A 23,845-nucleotide genomic window follows, 5' to 3' on the forward strand; every position below is an offset into this window, starting at 1 on the left:
TGCATAATTATGATGATAAATATGATATTCACAATATGGCAACACGCCGACTTTATTGCTTTAATTGGGTGTGATTTAGAAATCATATTTACTTTAATATTTCAAAATAGCAAAACAAGTGCAGTTTGAAATTCTGACTGATCAGTTTACTGTTTGGATAAAAATGGAAATGAGAAGAAATGAAATCATGATCGTAAGTGGACTGATATAGTTTTCATGTCTGCAATATTCCTCTGTTCATCCCTACTGCCATCTGTTTATCACGTGTATTATGAGTTTGACAATGAATTTTACGGTTTAAATCAGGGTTACTAAAGTTAAAGTCAAATTCATCGCTGGTTTTAAAGAGCAGTCAACAGGTGCATCACTTTAAATGGAGTTTACGCAAAGAATTGTGGGTCATCTTTTCATCTCTCCTTTGTAAAAAGATGGTCCAGTGTTTCCTTGGAGATAATAAAGGAAATATTGAAATTCATTTCCTTTTCAGTTTTAGAGTTCGTACAGCTGTTATCATGGCCGACAATAAAATACTTCCGGGTCGTTTCCTTCAGTTAGGAAACTTCCTAAGCAAAATGGACTATTCGAATGGACCCAAGCCGTTCTCAGATTTTCCCCTCATGATGTCATGTGGGGAGCTAGCCCAGCCCCCAGGTTTGGTTGGCCCTCCCCTCTTGGAAGAAAGTTCCACCCTCCTCTCCTGATTGCAGCTGCCAGCTGAGAGGAGGATCAGGAGAGCCACGTCCATTGAGCCACAGCTCAGCTTGTCTTAAAAGGGTCAAATATGTGCCCTTTTAGTGTTTTCTTGTTTTTTTGACTGTTCTCTTAAGGCGCAATTTTCAAATTAAAAGTAAATTTTCCTTGGTATGTTTCTAGAGGGTAAGAGCTGAAAAATGCATTGAACTTCAATCAAAACCCTGCATCTGTGACTAAGTTTTGAAGCTTTAAAACTGGTTTGATAAAAAAAGAAAAGAGAAATGATAAAGTCAGCATGTGGACTTTATTGGACTGCAACAGCAGCCAAATGTAAAATAAAAAAAGAACAAAAGTTCAGGCATTAAACTGATAAAATCAACCTTTAAACATAAACAGCTCTTTAGTTGTGTACCAGTAAAATATAAATTTGAAGGCTGTTCAGTGTTTTCATGTCACAAAGCCTTTTAAAAAACATAATTGAACCTACATTGAAATAAAGCAGAGATAGAAGAAGATCGAATCATTCCATTTTCTCTTCCTTTGTCGTCTCCAGGTCGTGGGAGTAGCAGCATTTATCTCCATGGGTACAAGTACCCTGAAAAACAAGAAATGAAAAGATTAGTTTAATAAACAGGTTGGATGGTTTATCTTTTATATTAAAGAAAAGGTCAAAGGTCAACTTCTGGTAGAGCTGAGCTTTCTTTTGCAGAAAGTCATTAAATCAGCCTGAAACATTTACCTTTGCACACAATTCTGAAAGCTCATGTGACAAACATTTTCCACATACAACCCCAATTCCAAAAAAGTTGGTGCGGTGTGTAAAATGCTGTTAAAACAGAATGAAATGATTGTCAAACCTGTGAAAAATATTAGCTCATTTTTGAGTTGACGACAGCAACACATTTCAAAAAAGTAGGGACAGGGCCATGTTTACTATTGTGTAGATTCCCCTTTGCTTTTAACAGCGGTCTGTAAACATCTGGGAAGTGAGGAGACCAGTTGCTGTTTTGGGAGAGGAATGTTGTCCCATTCTTGTCTGATGTAAGGTTCTAGCTGCTCAACTGCCCTGCTTTTTTCCTTTTGTGATGCTCTAAATGTTGCTCTAAATTGGTGAAAGGTCTGGACTCTTCTCCAGTGAAGCCATGCTGTTGTGATGATGCAGTATGTGGTTTAGCATTGTCTTGCTGGAATAGTCAAGGCCGTTGTCTGGATGGGAGCATATGTTGCTCCTAAACCTCTCTCTATTTTCCAGCATTGATAGTTCCTTTCCAGATGTGTAAGCTGCCCACGCCATAGGCACTAATGCACCCCCATACCATCAGAGATGCAGGCTTTAGAGCTGATAACAAGCTGGTTGGTCCCTCTCCTCTTTAGTCTGCAGGACATTTAAATGAGCTTTGGTGGAGGAGATGGCAGAGTTTCTAGATCCTTGCATTTGTGGATGGCACAGACAACTGAGACAATGATTTCTGGAGGTGTTCCTGAGCCCATGCAGTGATTTCCAGTACAGAATCATAGCTGTTTTTAAAGTAGTGGCCCCTGAGAGCCTGAAGATAAGGGGCATCCACTACTGGCCTTTGGCCTTGTCCTTTGCTCACAGAGATTTCTCCAGGTTCTCTGAATCTTTTGATGATATTATGGACTGTAGATGCTGGGATATCTTTGCAGTTTTATACCCAATCATATTACTGATCCGTTGCCAATGATCCTAATTAGTTGCAAAATGCTCCTCCAGCTGTTTTTCTTTGATTCTGCTTACTTTTCCAGCCTTTTGTTACCCCATCCCTACTTTTTTGAGATGTGCTGCTGCCATCAAATTCAAAATGAGGTAATAATCTCATTAATGTTTCAGTTTTAGCATTTGATATGTTGTTTATGTTCTATTGGGATTAAAATGTGGGTTTTATGAAGGTTGACAACCACTACACTCTGTTTTTATACACAGCGCCCTGACTTTTCTGGAAATGGGGTTGCACTTTTTGGGTCTCTGAAGACCAGAAATGAAGTGTTTTAAGTTAAACAATCATTTAGACCATGCTTTTGCTGTTATTCTCTACAGCGGTGATTCTCAACGGGTGGGTTGGGACCCAAAAGTGAGATGTGAAGCCGCTTTCAGTGGGTCGCCAACGGTGGTGGCAAGAAGTCCTTAATGGGCATGCATCAATACCTTTATCTGACTTTGTTTTATTGTAAGATCGGGTTAAATGTTTCATTTGTACTTCCACTCATTGATTTCCTTTTCTTGCAATGAAAAAAGCTGCTTTTCTCCTGATAATGAAGTAATTTTTGATGATAGGGAAAGAGGTTTCAAAACATGCCGGTTTTGTCCCACCTCCTTTTCCTATCATATATTTTGCTCCAATTATGCTACAAACAGAATTTTTTTAAATTTGGGCTGTGATTTGTCATTAGAGATTGGTGGGTCTTGAGGCCAGACTTGGTCAGAACCTCTGATCTACAGTGAAGGACAGCTGCTGTTGTGAATTCTTTGTAGGACGTGTTCATTATCCTAAACCAACATGTATCATATCACAAGGCTGTTGGAAATACCCAGCCCTACTCTAATCACAGGGGCTACAGATCCTGACAGCTAATTGAGGCTTTATCAATCTGTTTTCTTGCAGAGACTGATCTGTAACTTCAGAATTAAATCACTTTAAACTGAGAGAGTCACTGCTATGGAAATGGTTTGAATCCCAATCGGACAGGACCTTCCTGTGTGGAGTTTTCATATTTCATTTCACTCAAGCTTGATAAGTAGCTTGATGTAAATGTGATAAACTGACACATTCTGCTTTCAAATAGGATCATTTCAGCTCTCCTTTGTCTGACTGAGTCTTGTCTGTGACCCAGTCTAAACTCCCGTTAGTGTTTTAAGAAGAGAACCTGTGAATAATTCATCAATAATTATTTATAATTGGTGTAATTAGAGTTTGTGTTTGTCCTGGACAGTTTAATCAGCTGACACTGAAGTGATTTCAATCATTTCAGGTATAAAGACGCAGACAAAATATTGATTAGTCTCTGCTGCTGTTCTTGGAAAACAAATGAGTCAAGCTGTTTTTATTTTCCAGGAGTGAACCGCTGATTTTCTGATGAGTAAAAAGAAGAAGAGGCCGTTATTTCCCAGAAAAAGTCTTAATAATAAAGGATGAAAAAGGGCACTAAAGACCAAGGACACATCATAGGAAGAAAAGCTATCAGGTAAGGATTTTTCCTGATCTGTTCTAAAGTAGAGATGTTGCTAAGACGTCCTGTTTGTTAGAGGCAGAGTATATTTTCTAAAATAATCCCGATTGTAAGTGACAGCAGCAGAGCTCTGCAGGTGAACCCACCTGTCTGAACCTCTTGCAGGGAAACTCTTTAAGCTGCGAGGAGTCTGTGATCTGATTCTTTCTCTTGTTCTGGAACTTCTTCCTCTTGTCCTGCAGGTCGGAGGCGATGCCGCCGCTGCAGGAGAGAGAGTGAGCGAAGGGTTAGGGATGGATGGAAGGAAGGAGAGATTGAGAGAGGAAGAGTAGTCAGGAACAGAATAAAGAAAGGAGATTCCTGGGAGATTGGAGGTGGGCTACTTACCCAGCTTTGGCACGAGCTTTGGGTCCCCAGAAGGCCTGCGGGTTCTCCTGGAAACGGGTGAGATGGCGTTTACGGGACTGAGGGTTGGCGTCTTCTCTCACATCAAAACAGGCCTCTAGGCTGCACACAAACACACAAAAAAAATGCTGAAGAAGAAGTGCTTTAAGGCAAATGAGTGGCCTAACTTTTCAAACCAGCTCTTCTTATGCACCATCTTTAGTCTCACCTGGGCTCTTTGGAGAGAATCTTAAAGGCGGGGCTGGTCTCTGACAGCTTCTCCCTCTTCACAGGTTTGAGCTTCTCCTAACAAAAACAAAAAAACTCACAGTAAGAAGACATCAAGCACTGAAACTGACACCCTCAGTTTCTCCTCGTAGCTCATATGTAACTTCTGACTTGTTGAAAAATGATTTATTTCTGAGAATCGTCATGTCTACCCAGCATCTCATGATGTCCCAGAGGGCTGCAGGTGGAGCGTCAGTCTTTAGGGCACTCTTACAGGCGTGAGAGAGGGAAACCCTGTGACCTGCATGAAGGATAGCAGACCTGCAGAGAGAAAGAGAATAAGAGGAAATCTTTATTATCATCCATTCCTTGATTGGAACTTGTAAACACTCACAATACTTATGTACTTGTATTGTAATGCACTGTGCTAGTATGATGCAGATATGATGCCAACCCAAACCATATGATACCTTGCAATGCAATATGAGGGGTCGGGACCCCATTGGTGGTTGTGAGACACTGTGGGGGGGGGTCTCCAGATGCCTTAAAAAAACTAGGAATATTTCTAAATTTAAACTGTTGCCACTTTACACCAATTTTACCTAATTGTAACCCAAGTTTATCACTTTTTCCACCAAGTATGCCAATTTTATCACATTTTTGCAACTTAAAACCCATTTTTTGTCCTTATTAAACCCTTTTTACCACTTTTTCTGCCTGTTTTTACCACATCTAAACCAAATCTTGCCACTCTCTGCCTATTGTTGGCTCTGTTGACACATTACTGCCACTATTAACCCCTTTAACCACTTTTTAAGCCACATTTCACAATTTTATATGCCCATTTCTGCCAGTTTCTGACTATTTCTGCCTCAGCTTACCCTTATTGCCAATTTATATCAATTTTCATCCCATTTCCCCAAATTTCCACCTATTTTTGCCACTTTAACACGATTTCAGCCACTTTTGAATCCCCTTTTACCAATTAATATGCCAATTTTTGCCACTTTAATTTTTTCCATTCTTGATTATTTTTTGCCACTTTTATCTAATTTTTGTCATTTTCAATTCATTACTGCTACTTTTAAAATCTAATTTCACCACCTTTCACACATCTTTAAGAGGGCTTCTTGCTACACAAATGAATTAAAATGTGTTTCTTTGATAAGAGCGGTTATGATTCAGGTTAAATATGAAATACCACAGCTTGACTTTATAATGGACCATGATTTTGTTTGCCCCCAGTTGGGCTGGGCCATTTTTCCCCCCTTATGTGCGGCCTCGTCTCCACATGACTATTCTAGAATATGCATGGCTGTGTTCAGCCACCTTCAGGTACAGTGGGGGTCCCCGGTCTCTGGCACCTTTATTTTGGGGGTCGCGGGCTAAAAAGGTTGAGAACCCCTGTGTTAAACAGTACTACACCATGGCATGAAACAAAATGTTAAAATGCAAAATGATATGATAAGGAGGATATGAAATGATGGCATGGGGTACAATCAGATATGATTCAACGTTACAGTGTCATTCGATGTGATGTAATGCATTTTGTAATGCAGTGGGATGAGATACGATACTGTAATGATAAAATGCAATAGCATATATAAAATAAATCTATATAATACTATAGATCAGGGGTGTCCAAACTCCTTCCACTGAGAAGGCACTTTCTTGCTCTTCCTATGCCGATAAGAAGAGACACAGAGAGTGAAGAAGCAAAAACTCCAAAGCAGAGCAGGCATCAATGACAACAGAATGACATTGATTAAGTAAAAGCATAATGAAGGAGGAGCTGGGATGGAGGAGGGATTCAAGAGCAGCTTGCAGAGAGCGACAGGGCATGGCCAAGCAAATAAGGCAGCATGAGAGCGACTGGCCAATAGTGTGCTTAGAGCAAATCAGGTGGCCATCAGCAGATGAGAGCCTGCATTAGATCAGCTTATTTGGGCAGAGCTCGACTCCATGGCCTGCCTGAACTAATGCTAAACACTTGATTTAATGGCTGACAAGGCAAATACACAATCAGTTCCAGGTTTTTGGGGATGCCAGTGAGATTTCAGGGGGTCCTGTTTGGCCCAAGCTGCCACAGGCTCTGGAATATTATAAGTACTGGTATTTGCCGCCAAAACTCATCAGGGAGTTAGAAAACAAGATATGATTATTTTGATTGCCAATATTTTTGGTGCAGGAATGCTAGCTCCTTTCACATTTTAAGACTCATTCCTGCACCACTCTATTGTGTGTGTATTGATGTTATTATTACCTCCGCCAAGGAGGTCATGTGATCCACACGGTTTGTTAGTTAGTTTGTTAGTTAGTTAGTTTGTTTGTTAGCAACATAACTCAAAAACTTTTTGACGGATTTTGATGAAATTTTCAGGGAATGTCAGAAATGGCATAAGGAAGAACTGATTAGATTTTGGGAGTGATCTGGATCACCGTCTGGATCCAGGAATTTTTTTTAAAGGATTCTTTACTATTGGGAGATAGGGCTAATGGCAGAGGTCTGTGCTGTTACCACTTTACACCAGGAGATGGCGGACATGAGTTACTTCAATCCCAGCAGCATTTTTGGGTGTGTTTCTATTCAAAGTTTTGGAGTTTATAGAGTTTGAAAGACGCACGCCTGGTCAAGGAGACAAGTCGGAGCGTAACAGAGAGAAAGACAGCAAATCGTAGCAAGAATACTCACAATGCTGGGAGGAATAGAGGAATATTCACACTCTGCCATGACTTTCAGTCATCCGGTGAGAGCATGGGTGAGACTGTCAGTGCATCTGTTGGCACCTGCAGGCAATGCTTCCACCATGACAGTCCACCCGTAGCAAAGCCAATGCCTTGCCTCACCATGTTTCCACCCCACCGGGGAGGGAGTAATCGGTGAATGCTGTGGCGGGGGATTCTTCACTATTGGGAGATAGGGCTAATGGTGGAGGTCTGCGCTCTCCAAGTGCTTTTCTAGTTATTATTATTACTGTTATCGTTGTTGCTATTATTATTTCTATATTATTATTATTATATAATTCAAAATACAGCTGTGAAACAAGCTCTGCCTTGGTGTGTATCTCTGCTATTTTTGAAGAGTTTAACTATCAGAAAACTCACTCCTGTTTCTGCAGTGTTCATGTTTGTGTGTATTTACCTAAACTGCAGCAGTGGTGGAGTACTGCAGTGGATTGTGCTGCTCAGATTGTCCACAGTGTAATAAAGAGGAACGTCTTCCAACTCCTGAAACAACAAACAACAAATCTAAAGATTATAAAGTGTTACTCTATCAGGAAATAAACTTCTTTGGATTGGATTGTGTGAAGTTATCTGATACCACCGCTCCCACTAGACAATATCAGAGGATGAGAAACAGCTCTGTGCATGAAGAGAGAAACTGATACCTCTGTCACCATACTGAGCATGCCCTCGATACGTTTGGACGTCCCAAATCTGGACGGGTTCGCCGTCACCGCGGACAAAACTTTTTGGACAAACGCCAGGTCATGAATGGGCTCAGCCCACATGGGACCCCCGAGCTAAAGGAGGAGAAGACGCAGGCTTTAGAAGATTATGTTTGCACCTTTTCAGTTTTATAAGACAGCACAAAGGTGACAACACCTGCTTATACAGAGACTCTCTGTATTATCGTTGATTGACCTTTTTTGTGTGCGTCTCACCTGATGTCTCTGCCCACAGTGCTCACAGTCGGGTCCGACGGGGGGTCCAGTGGCAGGAGAATACTTCATACTGAAAGCACAGGAAGTTCATCTTTAGCAACACAGGCTGTCAGACAGACACAGCTAATACCTGCAGACTAAACTCAACTCTCAGTCTTTTACAGGGGTGGAAAGTAACCAAGCACACAGAGAGAGAAGCTGATGACTGCTGGGATTCTTTGTTTCCAGTGGATCGTTGTTGATGTGAAACACATCTGCACCATGGGCAAAGTTATCCACTGAGTTAGACACCCCACCTGTGACTATAGATGATCCTTAGGGATTCATTCTTCATCAATATGCATTGCCGTGCTATGAGGATGACTCTCTGCTCTGTTATTGCCAGAGGAGACCCACCTTACCACAGATTTTCAGGAGTTTCTGCAGCTCTGTCATGTCGTTAAATCTTACCTTTAAAAGCGTAGTTAACTACATGTAGTGTGGACCAATATAGACAATATATGAGTTTAATTAACTAATTTTTCTGTGTATTTTACTGTATTATTGAGGTATGACTTTACCTGAACAAAAAAAACTTTTCTTAAGAAGATTCCAACATTCACCAGTTTTCTATCAGTGATTTGTTCTTAGAATAAAATCTGAGATTACTTTAGAGCAGGGGTCATCAACTACAATTGTACAAAGGCCAGCTTACGTCTAGGCCTGCATGTTAAATTAACAAACTAAAAATAAACATTTTTGTCTAAATAATTGTCTAATTCTTTAAGACATCCCTTATTTTTAGCTGTTGGCAGTGAACTCAGTCGGTATTCATACATTAAACCCTTAGAGCTCATGTGGCACGGATACGTGCTGCAGGCACACCCCTTTGTAAGTTGCTTGGTAACTTTTGTACCGTATGTCGTAGACACAAACTATTTTTTTCCTGTGAAAGCTCTGTAGTGTACCTTTCTATATATGCTCTTCATGCATTCGTAGCTCTTACAGAACATTTTCTAGTGAGCCTGGAACTTGACTGACCTCCTGGGTTCTCTGAGGACGAAATTGTCGTATACAACAAGAAGTGACACAGTTTAGAAAAACGTTAATAACTTTTGAACCATAATTCATAGACACTTATTCTTTTTTTTTCCTCTGAAAGCTGATATTTTTGCCATTCGTTTTTTTCCATAGCACTTATGAATGCAGTTCTAATGAGCCTTGAACTTCGGTGACTTTTTGGGGTCTTTAAAGATAAAATCCACCACGTTAAATCTGATAATAAGCGTCTTTTAGTCCATTTTTAATCCATTTTCGATCATGTACTTTGGCTTTTTTCGGTGGGTAGCGCTGTATTTATTAAGGGCAATGTTTACATGCAATGCATTGTGGGAGGAGCTGTCCTCCAATTGCAAGAGGCTGCTTAAAGGAACTGCACAAATGAATCCAACAGCAAAAAAGCACATGGACGTTCTTTTTTATATATATATATATATATATATATATATATATATATGTAGATATTTTGAAAACATTTAGTCACAGAATTTTTATTTTTTCACTATTTCATCCCCAAGAGATGGGAGAACAAGTAAATGCTTAGTGACTATTGTTTACTGTGTGTTATCAATACAAATCTTTGAGTTTCAAATTCCACTTTGTTTGTTATTCGTCTTTAGAGTCCTATAACTTTTGAAAAATTCAAGTGACATTACTGTAGTAGATATATTCTTAAAGCCCAGACTGTCCTGAAAAAAGGGACGTATAGGGCTTGACTGTGCACCACAGGGTTGATGGTTTAGAAGCTTTTTAAGACAAAAAGTCCTGACGAAACATGATGGTGAAAAAAATAGCTGTTGACTCTAAGGGTTAAATACCTATACTGCAGCAAGCCACAAGGGGGCGACTGAGATATTTAACCACAAATTTCTGGTCCTGCCATGTAGGTTGAAGTGAAAATGCTGTGTCCTCATTTTTTATTCTTAGGCAGTTTAACTAATAATGGTTAATAGTAATTGGATTTTTATAAAACTGATCAAACATTAGGACAATCTTTAAAAAGATTTAGAGCTACTTAAATATCTGTAGGGATTAAAAAAGGAAAGACAGAAAAGACACCCTAAATACAGATTTTTTCCTCAGCACTTTTTCTGAATTTAATCGAGCTTCTGGGCACCGGATGGACCTTGATTCTTAACTGGAAAATGGATATATACATTTATGTTTGTGGGCATTTGTTGTATTTTGGGTACAGTTTGAAATTGGTACTTTTACTTCTACTCAAGTAAATTTTAGCCAGAGAAAGTGTACTTACACTTGAGTCGATACTCTTGTACTTTTCCTGCCTGTGTTGACTACACAGTAGCATATAGAGAGAATGATTCCACATCATACCCCAAAAACAGCGGTTGTATTTTACTTTATTACAGAGGTGTTACTTCCCCTGATTAAAACTGGTTGGAGATCCATATTCTCATGTTGTTAATGTCAAGAGGGAGGGTTTCTATTTCACTGTACAGCTCCTCAGTTGCTACTAAGGCTGGGCAATGAATCAATATCAAAGAAAAATCCCAATATGTCCTACTAAAATCTACAAATCTGCACACATGAATGTCTAACCCTTCCGCACTGTCTCGCTCATGCTGGTATTTATTGAAACACCAATGTTTCAGTCTAATCGACCTGATGGTACCTGATGAGGGTCGGTTATTCACTGTGCAAAAAGACACTAAGGTGGACCCATGCTCCCAGTTTGAACTGAAAAATGGAGTACATCCAGCCATTGGCTGGTCCAGTCACAGTCTGCTGTCTAGGTATGGATAACCCTAAACTTAAAGTTTCGCCTTTTTAAATGCTTACATTTTCAAAATCTGAAACTAAAGGGTGAAAAAGTTCCATTGTGGGAAGATTTTACTAAAGATTTGCTTGTTTCAAGTCTTCCTTTTCATTTAAAACTTTAAATTCCATCTGATAAAACTTAAAAGAGGCAGTGCTTTAAAGTGTGGACAGTCTTACTGATTTCCGTTGACTCTTCTTGTGCCCATCCTCTGTAGGTGAAACGTCCCACAACCGACACAGTTGTACACCAAGGCCTGTTTACTGCAAAACAAATAAGAAATAATGTTAAAACATTTAAACAGTGTTAGAATTTTAATGCTTTTGTGTGTTAAAGCTCCTTTCCCAGTCCTGTGAGAAAATCTGCAGAGCCATCTACACTCACATCCAACATCACTTAAATCACTTTCCCTGAAACTTTGATTGGACATCAACTTGACCATGTCAGCATGCCTAATTGCACTGGTTGCTCACATCTGATTGGCTGATTAGATATTTGCATTTCTAAGCAGTTGAACAGGTGTACCTCATTAAATGGTCCCTCCATTTTTATGCGGATACAAACACAGTAAGAAAATGTGCACCCTGTTTTCTCAGCTTCTTATTCATCCTTTTCTTGGAATCCACCTAAACAATCGTTTTATTTTATTTATTTATTTATTTAAGCATGTTTCTGCTTTTCATTATCTCCTGGTGCTGCCATTATTTTTAGCTTTTGTTGCAGCAGTGACCCAGTTTCACTCCATTCATCATATATCAGCCTTTGTTAGCAGACAATACTGTATATATGTGTGTTTTTTCTGCAGGGTCGTGTCGTGTTTGTGGGCACCTGGCTGAGTTTTTCACTTTGACCTGTCCTGTGAAGACTCGAACAAAGACTCTGATGTAGAAGTCGACGCTGACAGACAGCAGGGGTTGGATGTACCGCTGGTAAACGGCCGCTCTCTGGTCCAGACTGTGCAGGATGATACGGAGAGCCTGTAGGGGAAAACAAAGAATCATATACAGTCTGATTTTTAGACGAAATGTCAGGGAAAGTCTGGTTTTCTGGGCTGAATTTACCTTAAATTAAAAAGTCAGCATGATTATATTCTGCTCTGTATTTTCCTGCTCTGATCTTTGAAGTTCTGCTTTCTCTGCAGCTCAACTCACATGAAGTTAATGAATTATTTAGACCAAAAACATGCTGATTTTTCATGTCATCAAAGCCCGGTCCATAAAAGGACCATGAAAGGAATTCATAATGATATAATCCATCAAGCTGATGTGGTCCGTTTTAAAGAGGACTGGAAACGGAACATGTACACATGAAACAACAGCAAAGAAATAAACAGAAAACATTAATACTGTGTAAAATTCACCATATTTTGAAGGTTTCTGAATCACTAGAATATTCATAAGTACTTAAAATCCAGGGGGGTAAACATACGTAAGATGCTAGCCTGCTAGTCATGTTTTATCTCCTATACCCTGTCAGCCATCTTAAAGAGAAAGATTTTGACATAAAGGGTACAAAGATTGTCTAAACTGTAAAAATGTACTTCTTCACAACAATTATGGATGCTCAATACATAAGCATAATATCAATATCAACAGATATTAGTTTGTCAGGGAAAGTTAATCATTTGTATCAGCAGGTATAAAAATTTCTGCCAGTATTCAAAACCCATATCTGCTGTAAAAGTCAGCCTATATCCATTCCAAGTATCAGCCAATATCTTTCTATATCAGCTGTAAATATTGACCTATATAGGCCCATATCAGCTGTAAATATCAGCCTATACCAGCTGTAAATATCAGCCTATACCAGCTGTAAATATCGGCCCGTAGCAGCATTAAATATCGGCCTGTATCAACTGTAAATATCAGCATATATCAGCTGTAAATATCAGCTTATATCAGCTATATCAGCACAAAAGATTTCAGTCTGCTTTACTTCTTTAAGGAAGCATACTTAGAGCCCTTGCAAGGAAGAAAGCTTTACAGAGCTAAGGACATGAACAGCCCTGATCATAATAATGAGTTTTGCCCTAATGACATATCTTTATTCTTTAGTAATAAACTAAACTTTCAACCAGCAAAAAATCTACAACAACTGAAAGATTCAGGACTATGAATGTTACAGAAGCCAATCATTTCACTGAAAAAAACTGTTAAAAACAGGAGCAGAAAAATGTCATCAGATTGGAGGTTTCTCTTCGTTTTTCTATCTTTGTAAAAACCTCTAAGGAATAAAAATGTAAACACGTATAAGCACAGAAAACCTCTGTTCATTGGCTTGTAGCCTCAGGCATGAACCCGTGTCATTTACCGTTCGTCTGTCACACCCACACACATCACTGTACACGCATTCATTCAGCGAGGATCAAGACGTGGAGAATACAAACGTGCTGCTGACACGTCTGTGCATGTATTTATGTGTGTTTGGAGTGTGTGCTCTGTGCTCTCACCATCTCATGACAGTATTTGGCTTTGATAGAGACTGAACCATATTTGCTGTAGCAGGTCTCTCCACTGTTTCCTGCCATGACAGCCATGTCTGTGCATGTTATACACAACAGACCTGAAACACAAGGAGGGAGAAAAGAGCTGGAAATGTTAGTTAGAGCCTTTAAAACGTGGGTTGTAGTTTGCTGTTTCTCCTCAGATTACCATTGCACAACTCAAACCAAGATTGTTAAACCACGATAGGTCAAAAAGTTAAAGTACAATTATATAGACCCAGAGGGTTGTAAAACAATACCTGACCTTCTTCTGACCCAAATGCAAACCTGATTTCAGAGCAACTTTTTAAAAATGTGTTAGGAAAACAATCAGATTTAAGTGATTTTTCATCTTTGAGTGAAGCAAATAGAAACAACTTTTTCTTTGCTTTAAGCTAGGATAACTTGCAAAATCTTTGAGCCCTAGGTGTGATAATGCATCAGTTTGGTTGTGATTATGCTGTATTACTGAGGCACATTTTCCATGTGCTCTTTAAAAGGAACCCTGCATCATCAGACAAACTCCCCATTTTGGATAGATATTTATATCTCTCATATTTATACTGAACTAAAACTCACTAGAAATTTGCATTTGGAGTAATTCTGAACTTATTAAATCACCGGGAGGCCGCCATGTTTTGCTCCACACTGCTAGTGTGACGTAACTTGGCCAGAGCACTCCTCGCCTTTAATATACCTTAACTGGCTGTATCAGAGTGGCAGCCAGAGTTAGGGCTGCATTTCAGAAACGCTGCACCTCTCACGCATGGAGAATTTCAAGATGTGAGGTCTCATATAGTTTGTTCAAACTAGACAGGACAATGATAAATACAGAGCCATATTTACCTTGCTGTAGCAAAAATGTACGTGCACATCGGTAGAATATGTTTGAAATCTGTTTCTTGATGAACCAGATGAAGGCCACAAGCTCAAATGCATCTGTTTAATAAAGCTGTTCCCCAAACTTCTACTATTTATGAAGCTTTCTGTTTCCACATGGTACAAAATGTTGCAGGTAAAGATAAACACAGTAAGCACTTCCTGTTTGCACTTTTCAGTATTTCTTTGGAGAAACTCCCCTTGTTTGTATGTAATGCTTTTATTTTGAAAAGCTCCTTGAACAGTTCCACTATACTACACTGAATGAAGTCAATTGTAGGAAGGATCATTGAGGTAAAACTAAGGAAGAATGGCAGAGACAAAGCCAACACGCAGCAAACTCGTGCCCAGTATGAAAGCTGTACGCATGTAGCAAAACATGCAGCCAGTCTGAAACGGCTGGTTACTGCATAGGAAGGGCGAGGAACACTCTGGCCAAATGACGTCACACTACCAGTGCGGACCTTAACATGGCGGCCTCCTGGTTAGTTTATAACCTCAGATTTACTCAAAATGCAGATATCTAGTGAGGTTTTTGGTTCATTATACATATAAGAGATACAAATACCTAACCATTTAGGTGAATTTGTCTGATTGTGTTTGGTTAATTTTAAGGTGAACAATACAGGGAGCTTTTCAAAATAAAAGCATTATATACAAAAAGGAGTTTCCCCCAAAAAAATGCTAAAGTGGGCTTTTACTTTGAAAAGCATTAAGCTCAAATTTACTTTTAATGCAGATAGCCAGTGAGATTTTAGTTTACTATACATATGAGAGATACAAATATCTATCAAATAAGGCTGATCATGCAGGGTTCCTTTAAAAGACACCTTGCTGACAGCATCGCCTTTGGCTAATATACTCACCATTAACAAAAACAGTGTTTAACCCCACGAACAATCTAATGGACTACTACGCTCAACATAAAAGCTTGCAGTTTGATAAAATACAGGGTTTTTATAGTTTCAAAACTTTTAAAATGTACATTGATTTGTAGTTATGTTTTAAAATGATGCAAATTCACAATTTATTTACAAAGGCTAATAATAATCAATACCGCACTGCAATAAAAGTTATTCAAGCTTTACACAATGGAGTGTGGACCCTGAAGGGACTGTAGATGGACCTTGAGAGGTCATATACACAAAATAATATCTTTAGAAATTCAAATCTGGTTTGAAAAACAAGTTTGTGGAAGCACAACATTTGTATGAATAGATGAAAGTTAAAAATGAAAATGAAGGCAACACTGCAGACGCCTGGTCAAAACGTTATCAATAGAGATTGCTCCATAATTGAAATCCACAAAATGCTTTCCTGGCATCATTAATGCTCTGAAACGAAGTGTCTGCATTGAAATTCTTTTTAAAGAAACAGATATATGGAGATTAATCATTACAGCCTCGTATTGTGGTTTCATGACGGTGTTGTTGGGAGATTTTCAGGTTTCAAATATGGCAATGTCATACTTAAATTTGGGAAAGGCTGATCCAAGCAGTCTTTTTTTTAACTTAAATTTATCCTGATTTTAAGATATGACCCTAAAATAGTGAGTTACTTCTTTATCAAACCCTAAACAGATCAATATAAAGAGGAATAAAGATCAGAAGGATTGTTTGAATGTCTGACGGAACAATCTACCCACCTCCCTCACTGACAGCCTGCACCGCTGCATCCAAGAAGCTAGACGGGCTTCCGTAGGGGTCCAGATCGATCACATCATATCGCTCCTTCTTCCCTCGCATCTCGTACATCAGCATACTGCAGAAAAATGCATAAAGGTGTGAAAATAGAAATTATAAAAGTCCACATCCTTGATTACTGAGAGACGAGCAGAGTGGCTGAGAAAAAAAAGGTGAAAAATGAAGACGTGTTGAGGCCTGCTGATGGAGAAGAACAAATCCTCACAAAGACAAAGAAGAGGACAGAAGACGTGAAGCATGACAACGAGCAAGGCAAAGAGAGAAGAGAGGAAGGACACAACAGAAAGAAAAAGGCCAAAGGAGTTCATGTAAGCATTAAAGCAAAGAAACAGGAGAGGAGATGAGAACAGGAGCAAAGGGATGAATAGAACAAGAGGTGAAAGGTGAAAACTCAAGAGGAATAAAGATGAGGAAGAGGAAGAACAAACAAACAGCAGATCAGTGAAGCAGATAAACAACAGAGATTGAGGCAGAGCGGCGGCAAACAAGCGAACCACCCCGACCGTGCACATCAACGTTACCTGGCGTCTTTGCAGCTGGCCTGCAGCAGGTGGCTGACTCCATTGTGTTCGGCGTTCCTGGCGATCAGGGCCGCAGCTTTGGTGGAGAAGTCGTTGGCGGTAACGCTGTGGAGGCCCGGGACTTCTAGGGCAAAACGCACAGAGCGCAGACCGGATGCGGCCAGACCCTCAAGCACACGAAGACCACGCTGAAGAGAAGGACATAAAATGAAGAAACAACTTTTTTCAGCATTTTTGCACAAATATTGGAGCTACCAAAACACAAAGTATGAAATAAGCAATGGATGGTCGCTGTTGATATCTTTAATTTAAACAAAACCCCATAAGTGGCTGGCAGGATGGACTCCACAGTCCACATGGAGAATAAACAATGTTAGCCCATGGTTCCATGACTGTTCTTCATCTTGGTGGATTTGCAAACCAACTGTGCATATTGCCTCCTACTGTATCAGACAGAATGCTTACAGGTGCATCTCAACAGGAACAGGATTATCGTGGTAAATTTAACTTGTTTCAGTAGTTCAAATCCAAAAGTGAAACTCATATATTATATAGATTAATTACACACAGAGTTCTATGTATACTCTAATCTCTGATAAACTCAAAACACCTGCAAACCTTTCTTGAGCCTTAAAGTGGTATCTCAGTCTGGATCAATAGTCAACACCAGTGGCTCTCAACCTTTTCAGACTGTGACCCCCAAAACAAAGGTGCCAGAGACCAGGGACCCCAACTGTACCTGAAGGTGGTTAAACACAGCCATGCACATTCAAGGATAGTCATGTGCAGACAAGGCCGCCAATAAAGGGGGATAAATGGGGGACGATGGAGGTCAGCAAAACCATGGTCCATTGTAAAGTTAGGCTGTGATATCCATATTTCATATTTAACCTGAATAATATCCACACTTACCAAAGAAACAAGTATCTTTATTTATTAATGTGTGTGTAATAAAAAGCCTTCTTAAAAATGTAAATACCCTTTGCCAAAAAAATGAAAATGTTTTAAACACTGCTAAAATTGATTAATAATGAAAAAAAATTGTTGAAAAAGGTAGAGAAGTTGACTTTTAAAAGCAGTAGAATGGGTTGGAAGTGGCAAAAATGGGCATAAATAGTGGTAAAAATTAGTTAAAATGTGGCTGAAATGGCTTTAAATTGGCAAAATGGGTGGAAATTTGGTGAAATAGGATGACAAATTGTTATAAACTGGCATAAACGGGTTAACTGAGAAAGAAGAAAATAGGCAGATATTGGCAGAAATTGGTCATATCAAATAGGTAAATGGGGTTAAAATAGGAAAAATTTGGTGTAAAAAGTGGTAAAAAGGGGTTAATAGTAGCAATAATGGGTCAACAGAGACTATATTAGGCTTAAGTGGCAAGAATTAGTTTAGAAGTGGCAAAAACAGGCAGAAAAAAGTGGTAGTAAGAGTTTAAAACTGACAAAAATAGGGGTAACACGGCAAATATCTGTTGGAATTTGTGGGGAAAAAATGATGAAAAGGGGTAAAAATTTTGACAAAATTGGTGTAAAGTGGCAACAGTGTAATTCAAAAAATATACTTTGTTTTTTAGGGCATCTGGAGACCCCCTCTCAGTGTCTTGCAACCCCAAAGGGGGTTCCAGCCCCAAGGTTGAGAACCACTGGTCTACACAATCATGGGGAAGACTGCTGACTTGGCAGAAGTCCAGAAGACGATCACTAACACCCTCTACAAAGAGGGTAAGCCACAGAGGGTTATTGCTAAAGAAGCTGGCTGCTCATTGATGGAAAGTTGACTGAAAGGAAAAAGTGTGGTAGGAAAAGATCCACAAGCATCAGGGATAACCGCAGCCTTGAGAGAATTGTCAAGCAAAATCCATTCAAGAATTTGGGGGAGCTTCGCAAGGAGTAGATGAAGTCAGTGCTTTCAGAGAAGCCACACAAAGACGTATCAAGAAATTCAGCTACAACTGTGGCATTCCTCGGGGCCAAGCCACTCCTGAAGCAGATACAACATCGGTGTCTCAAGTGTCTCACCTTGGCTAGGGAGAAAAAGAAATCGACTTCTGCTCAGTGGTGCTTTCACATGAAAGTTAGTTTTGCACTTCATTTATAAATGAAAGTCCCAGAGTCTGGAGGAGGGCCAGTGAGGCCCAGAGTCCAGGGTGATTGAGGTCCAGTGTTTTCAGTCCCCACAGTCACTGATGGTTTGAGTTACCATGTCATCTGCTGCTGCTGGTCCACTGTGTTTTATCAAGTCTAAGGTCAGTGCAGCTGTCTAGCAGCTTTATGGAGATGCTGATTTTATTTTTCAGCAGGACTTGGCACCTGCCCACACAGCCGAAAGTACCGAAGGCTGGGTAAATGACCATCATGATGTCTAGCAAACCTGCTGGACCTAAACCCCATAGAGAATCTATGGTGCACTGTGAAGAGGAAGATAAGAGAACCAAAAATGTAGAAGAGCCACTATCAGAGCAACCTAGGCTTCATAACACCTCAGCAGAGCCGCAGACTGATCGCCACGCCGCATTGATGCAGTAATTCATGCAAAAAAAGCCCCAACCAAGTATTGAGTGAAAATAAATGAAAATATTTTCAGAGAGCCAACATTCTCTTTTAAAAATCCTTTTTATTGGTCTTATGTAATAATCAATTTTTTTTTTGAGATACTGATTTTTGGGTTTTCATGAACTGTGAGCCATAATAATCCAAATTGAAAGAAATAAAAACGTCTAATTATCCTATCTCTATATGAGTTTCACTTTTTGAATTAAACTACTGAAATACATCAAATTTCAATCCATCCATCCATCCATCCATCCTCTTCCACTTATCCAGGGCTAGGTTGCAGAGGGTAGCAGGTTAAGCAAGTCCACCCAAACGTCCCATTCCCCAGCGACACTTTCCAACTCTTTCTGGGAGATCCCAAGGCATTCCCAGACCAGACATGATATGTAATCTCTCCAGTGCATTCTAGATCTTCCCTGAGGTCTCCTCCTAGATGGTCTTTCCTGAAATACCTCCACAGGGAGGAGGTATGCACCAACCACCTCAACTGGCTCCTTTCGATATGAAGGAGCAGCGGCTCTACTCCTAGCTCCCTCCGGATGTCTGAACTTCTCTCCTCTCTAAGGCTGAGTCCAGCCACCCTCCAGAGAAAACTCATTTCGGTGGCTTGTATCCAGGATCTCATTCTTTCAGTCATTACCCAGAGTTCATGACCACAGGTGAGGGTTGGGAGGTAGATCAACCAGTAAACTGAGAGCTTTGCCTATCAGCTCAGCTCCCTGTTCACCACAACGGTCCGGCACAACATCCGCAGTACAGCTGATGCTTCGCCAATCCGCCTGTCAATCTCACACTCCCTTTTACCCTCACTCAACTTTTCCAAGGTATTCTAATTTAATGAGATGCACCTGTATGCAAGTGTGCTTGGGCTTGTGCTTGCGTCACTAATATAAAAGCAGACCAGTGAAAGAAAGAGGATGGGGGAAGAATCACGCCTGGACAAGGTACAAAACAATCATCCTGACTGTGAAAAACCCTGAGAAGTTTAACAAATATTGCAAGAACTCTTCTGGAAAAAAAGGGCCACAAAAAGAAAAACGAGGCTATAAAAAATCAAAACATGCAGCTAAAACACAAGAAAACTTAAAAAAACAGATAAAAGTATGCATCTATAAGGTTTCGAATCCTAGTAGAGGAAAGAGCTATAGGACTGTTGAGCAGAAACACATTTGAATATTTTTCAACAGGTCAAGCAAAGGTGAAGATTTCACATAAGAAAGTCTGCCCTGCAGCTCATTCCACGCTTGTTCAGTGTGGAAGATTTCTCTGGATTTATCGAGCTCCGTTTGGGTGTTTGTGGGTTGAGACGATGAGGAGAGTTTCTCTGATGATCTATAGCGTCATAGCTGCTGGATTCAGTGTTTGGTGAAAAAGTCACACTGCTAACCTGAGGAGTGAGAGTCAAGCTGTGCACCATAAAAAAACAATGGCTAAATAGCACAGCAGTGATCAGTAGCTTTGGGTCACTCATGTTTTATCACTAACAGTGCTGTGAAAAGTATTTAGCCCTTCCTGATTTCTTAGTTTTTTTGCATATTTGTCACCCTTATCACATTTATGCTTAGCTCTGGAGATCGCCGCTTGTTTCCAACACTGTTTAAACATCTTTTTCACTCTGGTCAGCAAACAAAAGCATTAAAATCAGTCCTCTAATTTCATCTAATAGGATTATTTCAACATAATTAAATCCATTTGAGTATCAAAACTGATCCATTTCTCTCTCCGTTGAACTTCAGGTCAGCAGAGTGTGAAATTACCTGCTGCAACATTAACATAAGTCATTTGATGGAGGCCCTTATACAAACCGCTTCACGCTGCTATCAGTGTATATTTTTAGAGTAGGAAACCCCATTGGGACAAAAACACTGAACCTGGCTGTGTTAGTCTGAGCTACAGAGACGGCTTCAGAACATTAAATCTGCCAGATTCTACGTCTTCTGACACCATGACACTACTCAACTATGTGGTTTTTCTACTGTAACAATAAAGGCTTTTAATTTGAAATTATATGTCCTGATCAGTTAACGTACCTCACATTTCTCCCCCACTGTTGCAGTTTCAGCTGGCCCATCTGCTCCGTTTTTCTGCTCTGCCTGTACGTCGGCCTCGTTTGTCTCTTCTGACAGAGAAACCACCACTCTATCTTTCTCTCCAGGCACCACTACCTTCACCCCGCGCTGAGCCAGCATGTCTCTAGCAAACTCTGTGATCACAGCGCATCTGGGAAGAGAAAATAAGAGCATATAGATAAGAAGGTGCTGTATATGAACAGCATGAATAAAAGTTTATTAATATTGGCTTTCATCATACCAAAACCCTGATCCATTCTTATTAGTATTATCATGCAAATCTTGCATTAGAGATTTAGACTCATCTGTGCTTTAATCTTTGAAACCTGCCTGGTGCAATATGACTGAGGGATGGATGTAAAGTAGGAAACGCTTCTATAGTCATGCAATTCAAATCAGGGATGGCTGTGCAGAGGCGGTAAAATATGGCTGTAGAATCAAAAAAATGTTGTGTGACGGTGAGTGAAAATGATTATTTTGCTGACAGGACAGTTCCAGATGCTGAGAGGTTAGGTGTTCAGTCCTGTCTGTTACTTTAAAGGTAACATATCATTTAAAAAAAAACACCAAAATAATTTGATTAGACTCCAAAGAAACTTTCACAAGAGGTGAAGACTGACTGTTTTTGTCCAGATGGCGGCAAAACAAGGCTAATAGATGATGACACATAAAAGTAAAAATGACAATTTTAGCAAATTTGTCCATTTTCTAATCAACTGAGGATGCAATGATACCTTTTAATACAAAAAAATCTTCATAAATACATACTTATTTAATTCTATTTGATAAAAACGTATATTTTAGTATCATTTCTTCTACCAGCAGAGGGTGTAATTTGCTCAAAATTAATAGCTGTAGCGTGGCACTTCAACCTCGCAAAGCAGATGAACTATCCAGAGTCCATGTCTATCATCAGGTGGATCCACCTTGCAAAGCATCAAACTGATAGGTTTGTTCCTGGTAAGACAATGACTGGACGAATCAGCATCATTTGAGGAGAAAGAGGAAGTAGCTACAGGCGTGGTTTAATTGGAGAGACTGCAAGCTGGTATAAATTGTGATTGTACGTGAGTATTTCTGTCAGAATTGGACATTTAGAGAGCATTCAGAAAGTGTTCACTTTTTACAGTTTCCTTATGTTGCAGCCTGATGCTACAGCCAAAATAATTCAGACCCTTTGCAAGAACACTTGAGATTTAGTTCAGGTTCCTCCCATTTCTCTGGATCTTTGCTGAGGTGTTTCTACACCTTGACTGGAATCCACCAGAGGTAAATTAAAGTGATTGGAGATGATCTGGAAAGGCTCACCCCTCTCTATAGAAGGCCTCACAGCTGACAATAATATCAGAGCAAAAACCAAGCCATGAGGTCAAAGGAGCTGCCTGCAGAGCTCAGAGACGGGATTGTTGACAGGCTGCAAAAAAATATGCTGTACTGAAGGTTCCCAAAGGCACCGTGGAAGAATTCTGGCACAACCAGGACTGAGTTCAAAACACATGAAATCCTGCTTGGAGTCTGCAAAAAGCTCTATGTGAAAGCAAAAGGTGTTTTATGTGTTTTGCACTGAGGAGAGGCTCCAGTTTAGCCACTCTGCCCAGATCAGTGGAGGGCTGTAGTGATGGTTGAATTTGATGCTGGAACCCCAGATCTGTGCCTGTCAACAATCCAGTCTCTGAGCTCTGCAGGCAGCTCCTTTGACCTCATGGCTTGGCTTCTGCTCTGATATCATCAGCTGTGAGGCCTTCTATGGAGAGGTGTGTGCCTTTCCAAATCATGTCCAATCAAGGTGTAGAATCATCTTAGCAAAAATCCAGAGAAATCAGAGGAAACTGAGCTAAATATCGAGTGTAGAAGATCTGAGCACATCACTCCAATGTTATCCTCTCTACACTGTCACTTAGTATTATTTTAGACTAGATTTGAAGATTTTACTGAAAACTTTTAAAGCTCTTAATGGCCTGGATCCCACCAACATTTTAGACCATTTAACCCCTTATGAGCCAGCATGTACCCTGAGATCCTCAGGCAGGATCAGACTGACAACTAAAGCAGTTTTGTTTCTGCTATGTTTTGTGTTTCTTTTTCTGTGTTTTAGTCCGTGTGAAGCACTTTGGTATTAGTGGTTTTAAAGCGTGCACCATAAATAAAGAGAAGTTGTGCTGAATCACATTAGACTGAATTGATTTGAATTAATTCAATGTCAACAGAGAAAAGTGAAAGCATTCAGAGTTTAAACTTACGTCAGATCTCTGTTAAACTCCTGGACCGGATTGTAAAACACCTCATTAGCGCTGGGAAACAATATGGACGCTTTGCCCTCCTTGACCACCGTCTCCCCGGGTAAAAGCCCCTCAGGAGGTTTCTTCTCTGTCTCAGCTGCAGTGGAGGTAGTTTCAGAGCTCATAACTTCATCTGAAGTTTCAGCAGGCATAGGAGTAGTAGGTTTAGGAGTGGGATGCTCAGGGTCCTGAGGAGTTTTAAGGGGCTCCATGGATCTCAGTCCCCTTTGGGCAGCAGCAGCAGACGCTCTGCTTAAGCTGCCCTGAAAAGTCTGTGAGACAGAGACGATGCAGGAAGGATGAAAATGATGGGAGATGATGAGGGGAAGCAGTCGTGCTGTCCTCACCAGCATAAATCTAGAAAGTCTGGAAGACAAAAGGAA

General features: G+C 40.1%; 1 protein-coding gene across 2 annotated transcripts in view; it reads right to left on the bottom strand.

The window, feature by feature from the left end:
- Positions 1-978: 978 nt before the first annotated feature.
- Positions 979-23,845, bottom strand: part of trmt1 (tRNA methyltransferase 1) — a 28,734-nt gene continuing 5,867 nt past the window's right edge. For both annotated transcript variants that reach the window (XM_041784353.1, XM_041784354.1), the window contains exons 2-16: positions 23,424-23,828; positions 21,145-21,334; positions 16,560-16,747; positions 15,981-16,096; positions 13,424-13,536; positions 11,803-11,951; positions 11,154-11,237; positions 8,160-8,229; positions 7,884-8,018; positions 7,637-7,722; positions 4,707-4,815; positions 4,496-4,572; positions 4,270-4,389; positions 4,029-4,143; positions 979-1,288 (exon numbers count right to left, since the gene is read on the bottom strand). In XM_041784353.1, coding sequence (XP_041640287.1) covers positions 1,214-1,288; positions 4,029-4,143; positions 4,270-4,389; positions 4,496-4,572; positions 4,707-4,815; positions 7,637-7,722; positions 7,884-8,018; positions 8,160-8,229; positions 11,154-11,237; positions 11,803-11,951; positions 13,424-13,536; positions 15,981-16,096; positions 16,560-16,747; positions 21,145-21,334; positions 23,424-23,815 — 2,019 coding nt within the window. In that variant the 5' untranslated portion in view covers positions 23,816-23,828 and the 3' untranslated portion in view covers positions 979-1,213. The remainder of the gene's footprint in view (positions 1,289-4,028; positions 4,144-4,269; positions 4,390-4,495; positions 4,573-4,706; positions 4,816-7,636; positions 7,723-7,883; positions 8,019-8,159; positions 8,230-11,153; positions 11,238-11,802; positions 11,952-13,423; positions 13,537-15,980; positions 16,097-16,559; positions 16,748-21,144; positions 21,335-23,423; positions 23,829-23,845) is intronic.

Source organism: Cheilinus undulatus, linkage group 4, assembly GCF_018320785.1.
Source record: "Cheilinus undulatus linkage group 4, ASM1832078v1, whole genome shotgun sequence".
NCBI classification, from domain to species: Eukaryota; Metazoa; Chordata; class Actinopteri; order Labriformes; family Labridae; genus Cheilinus; species Cheilinus undulatus.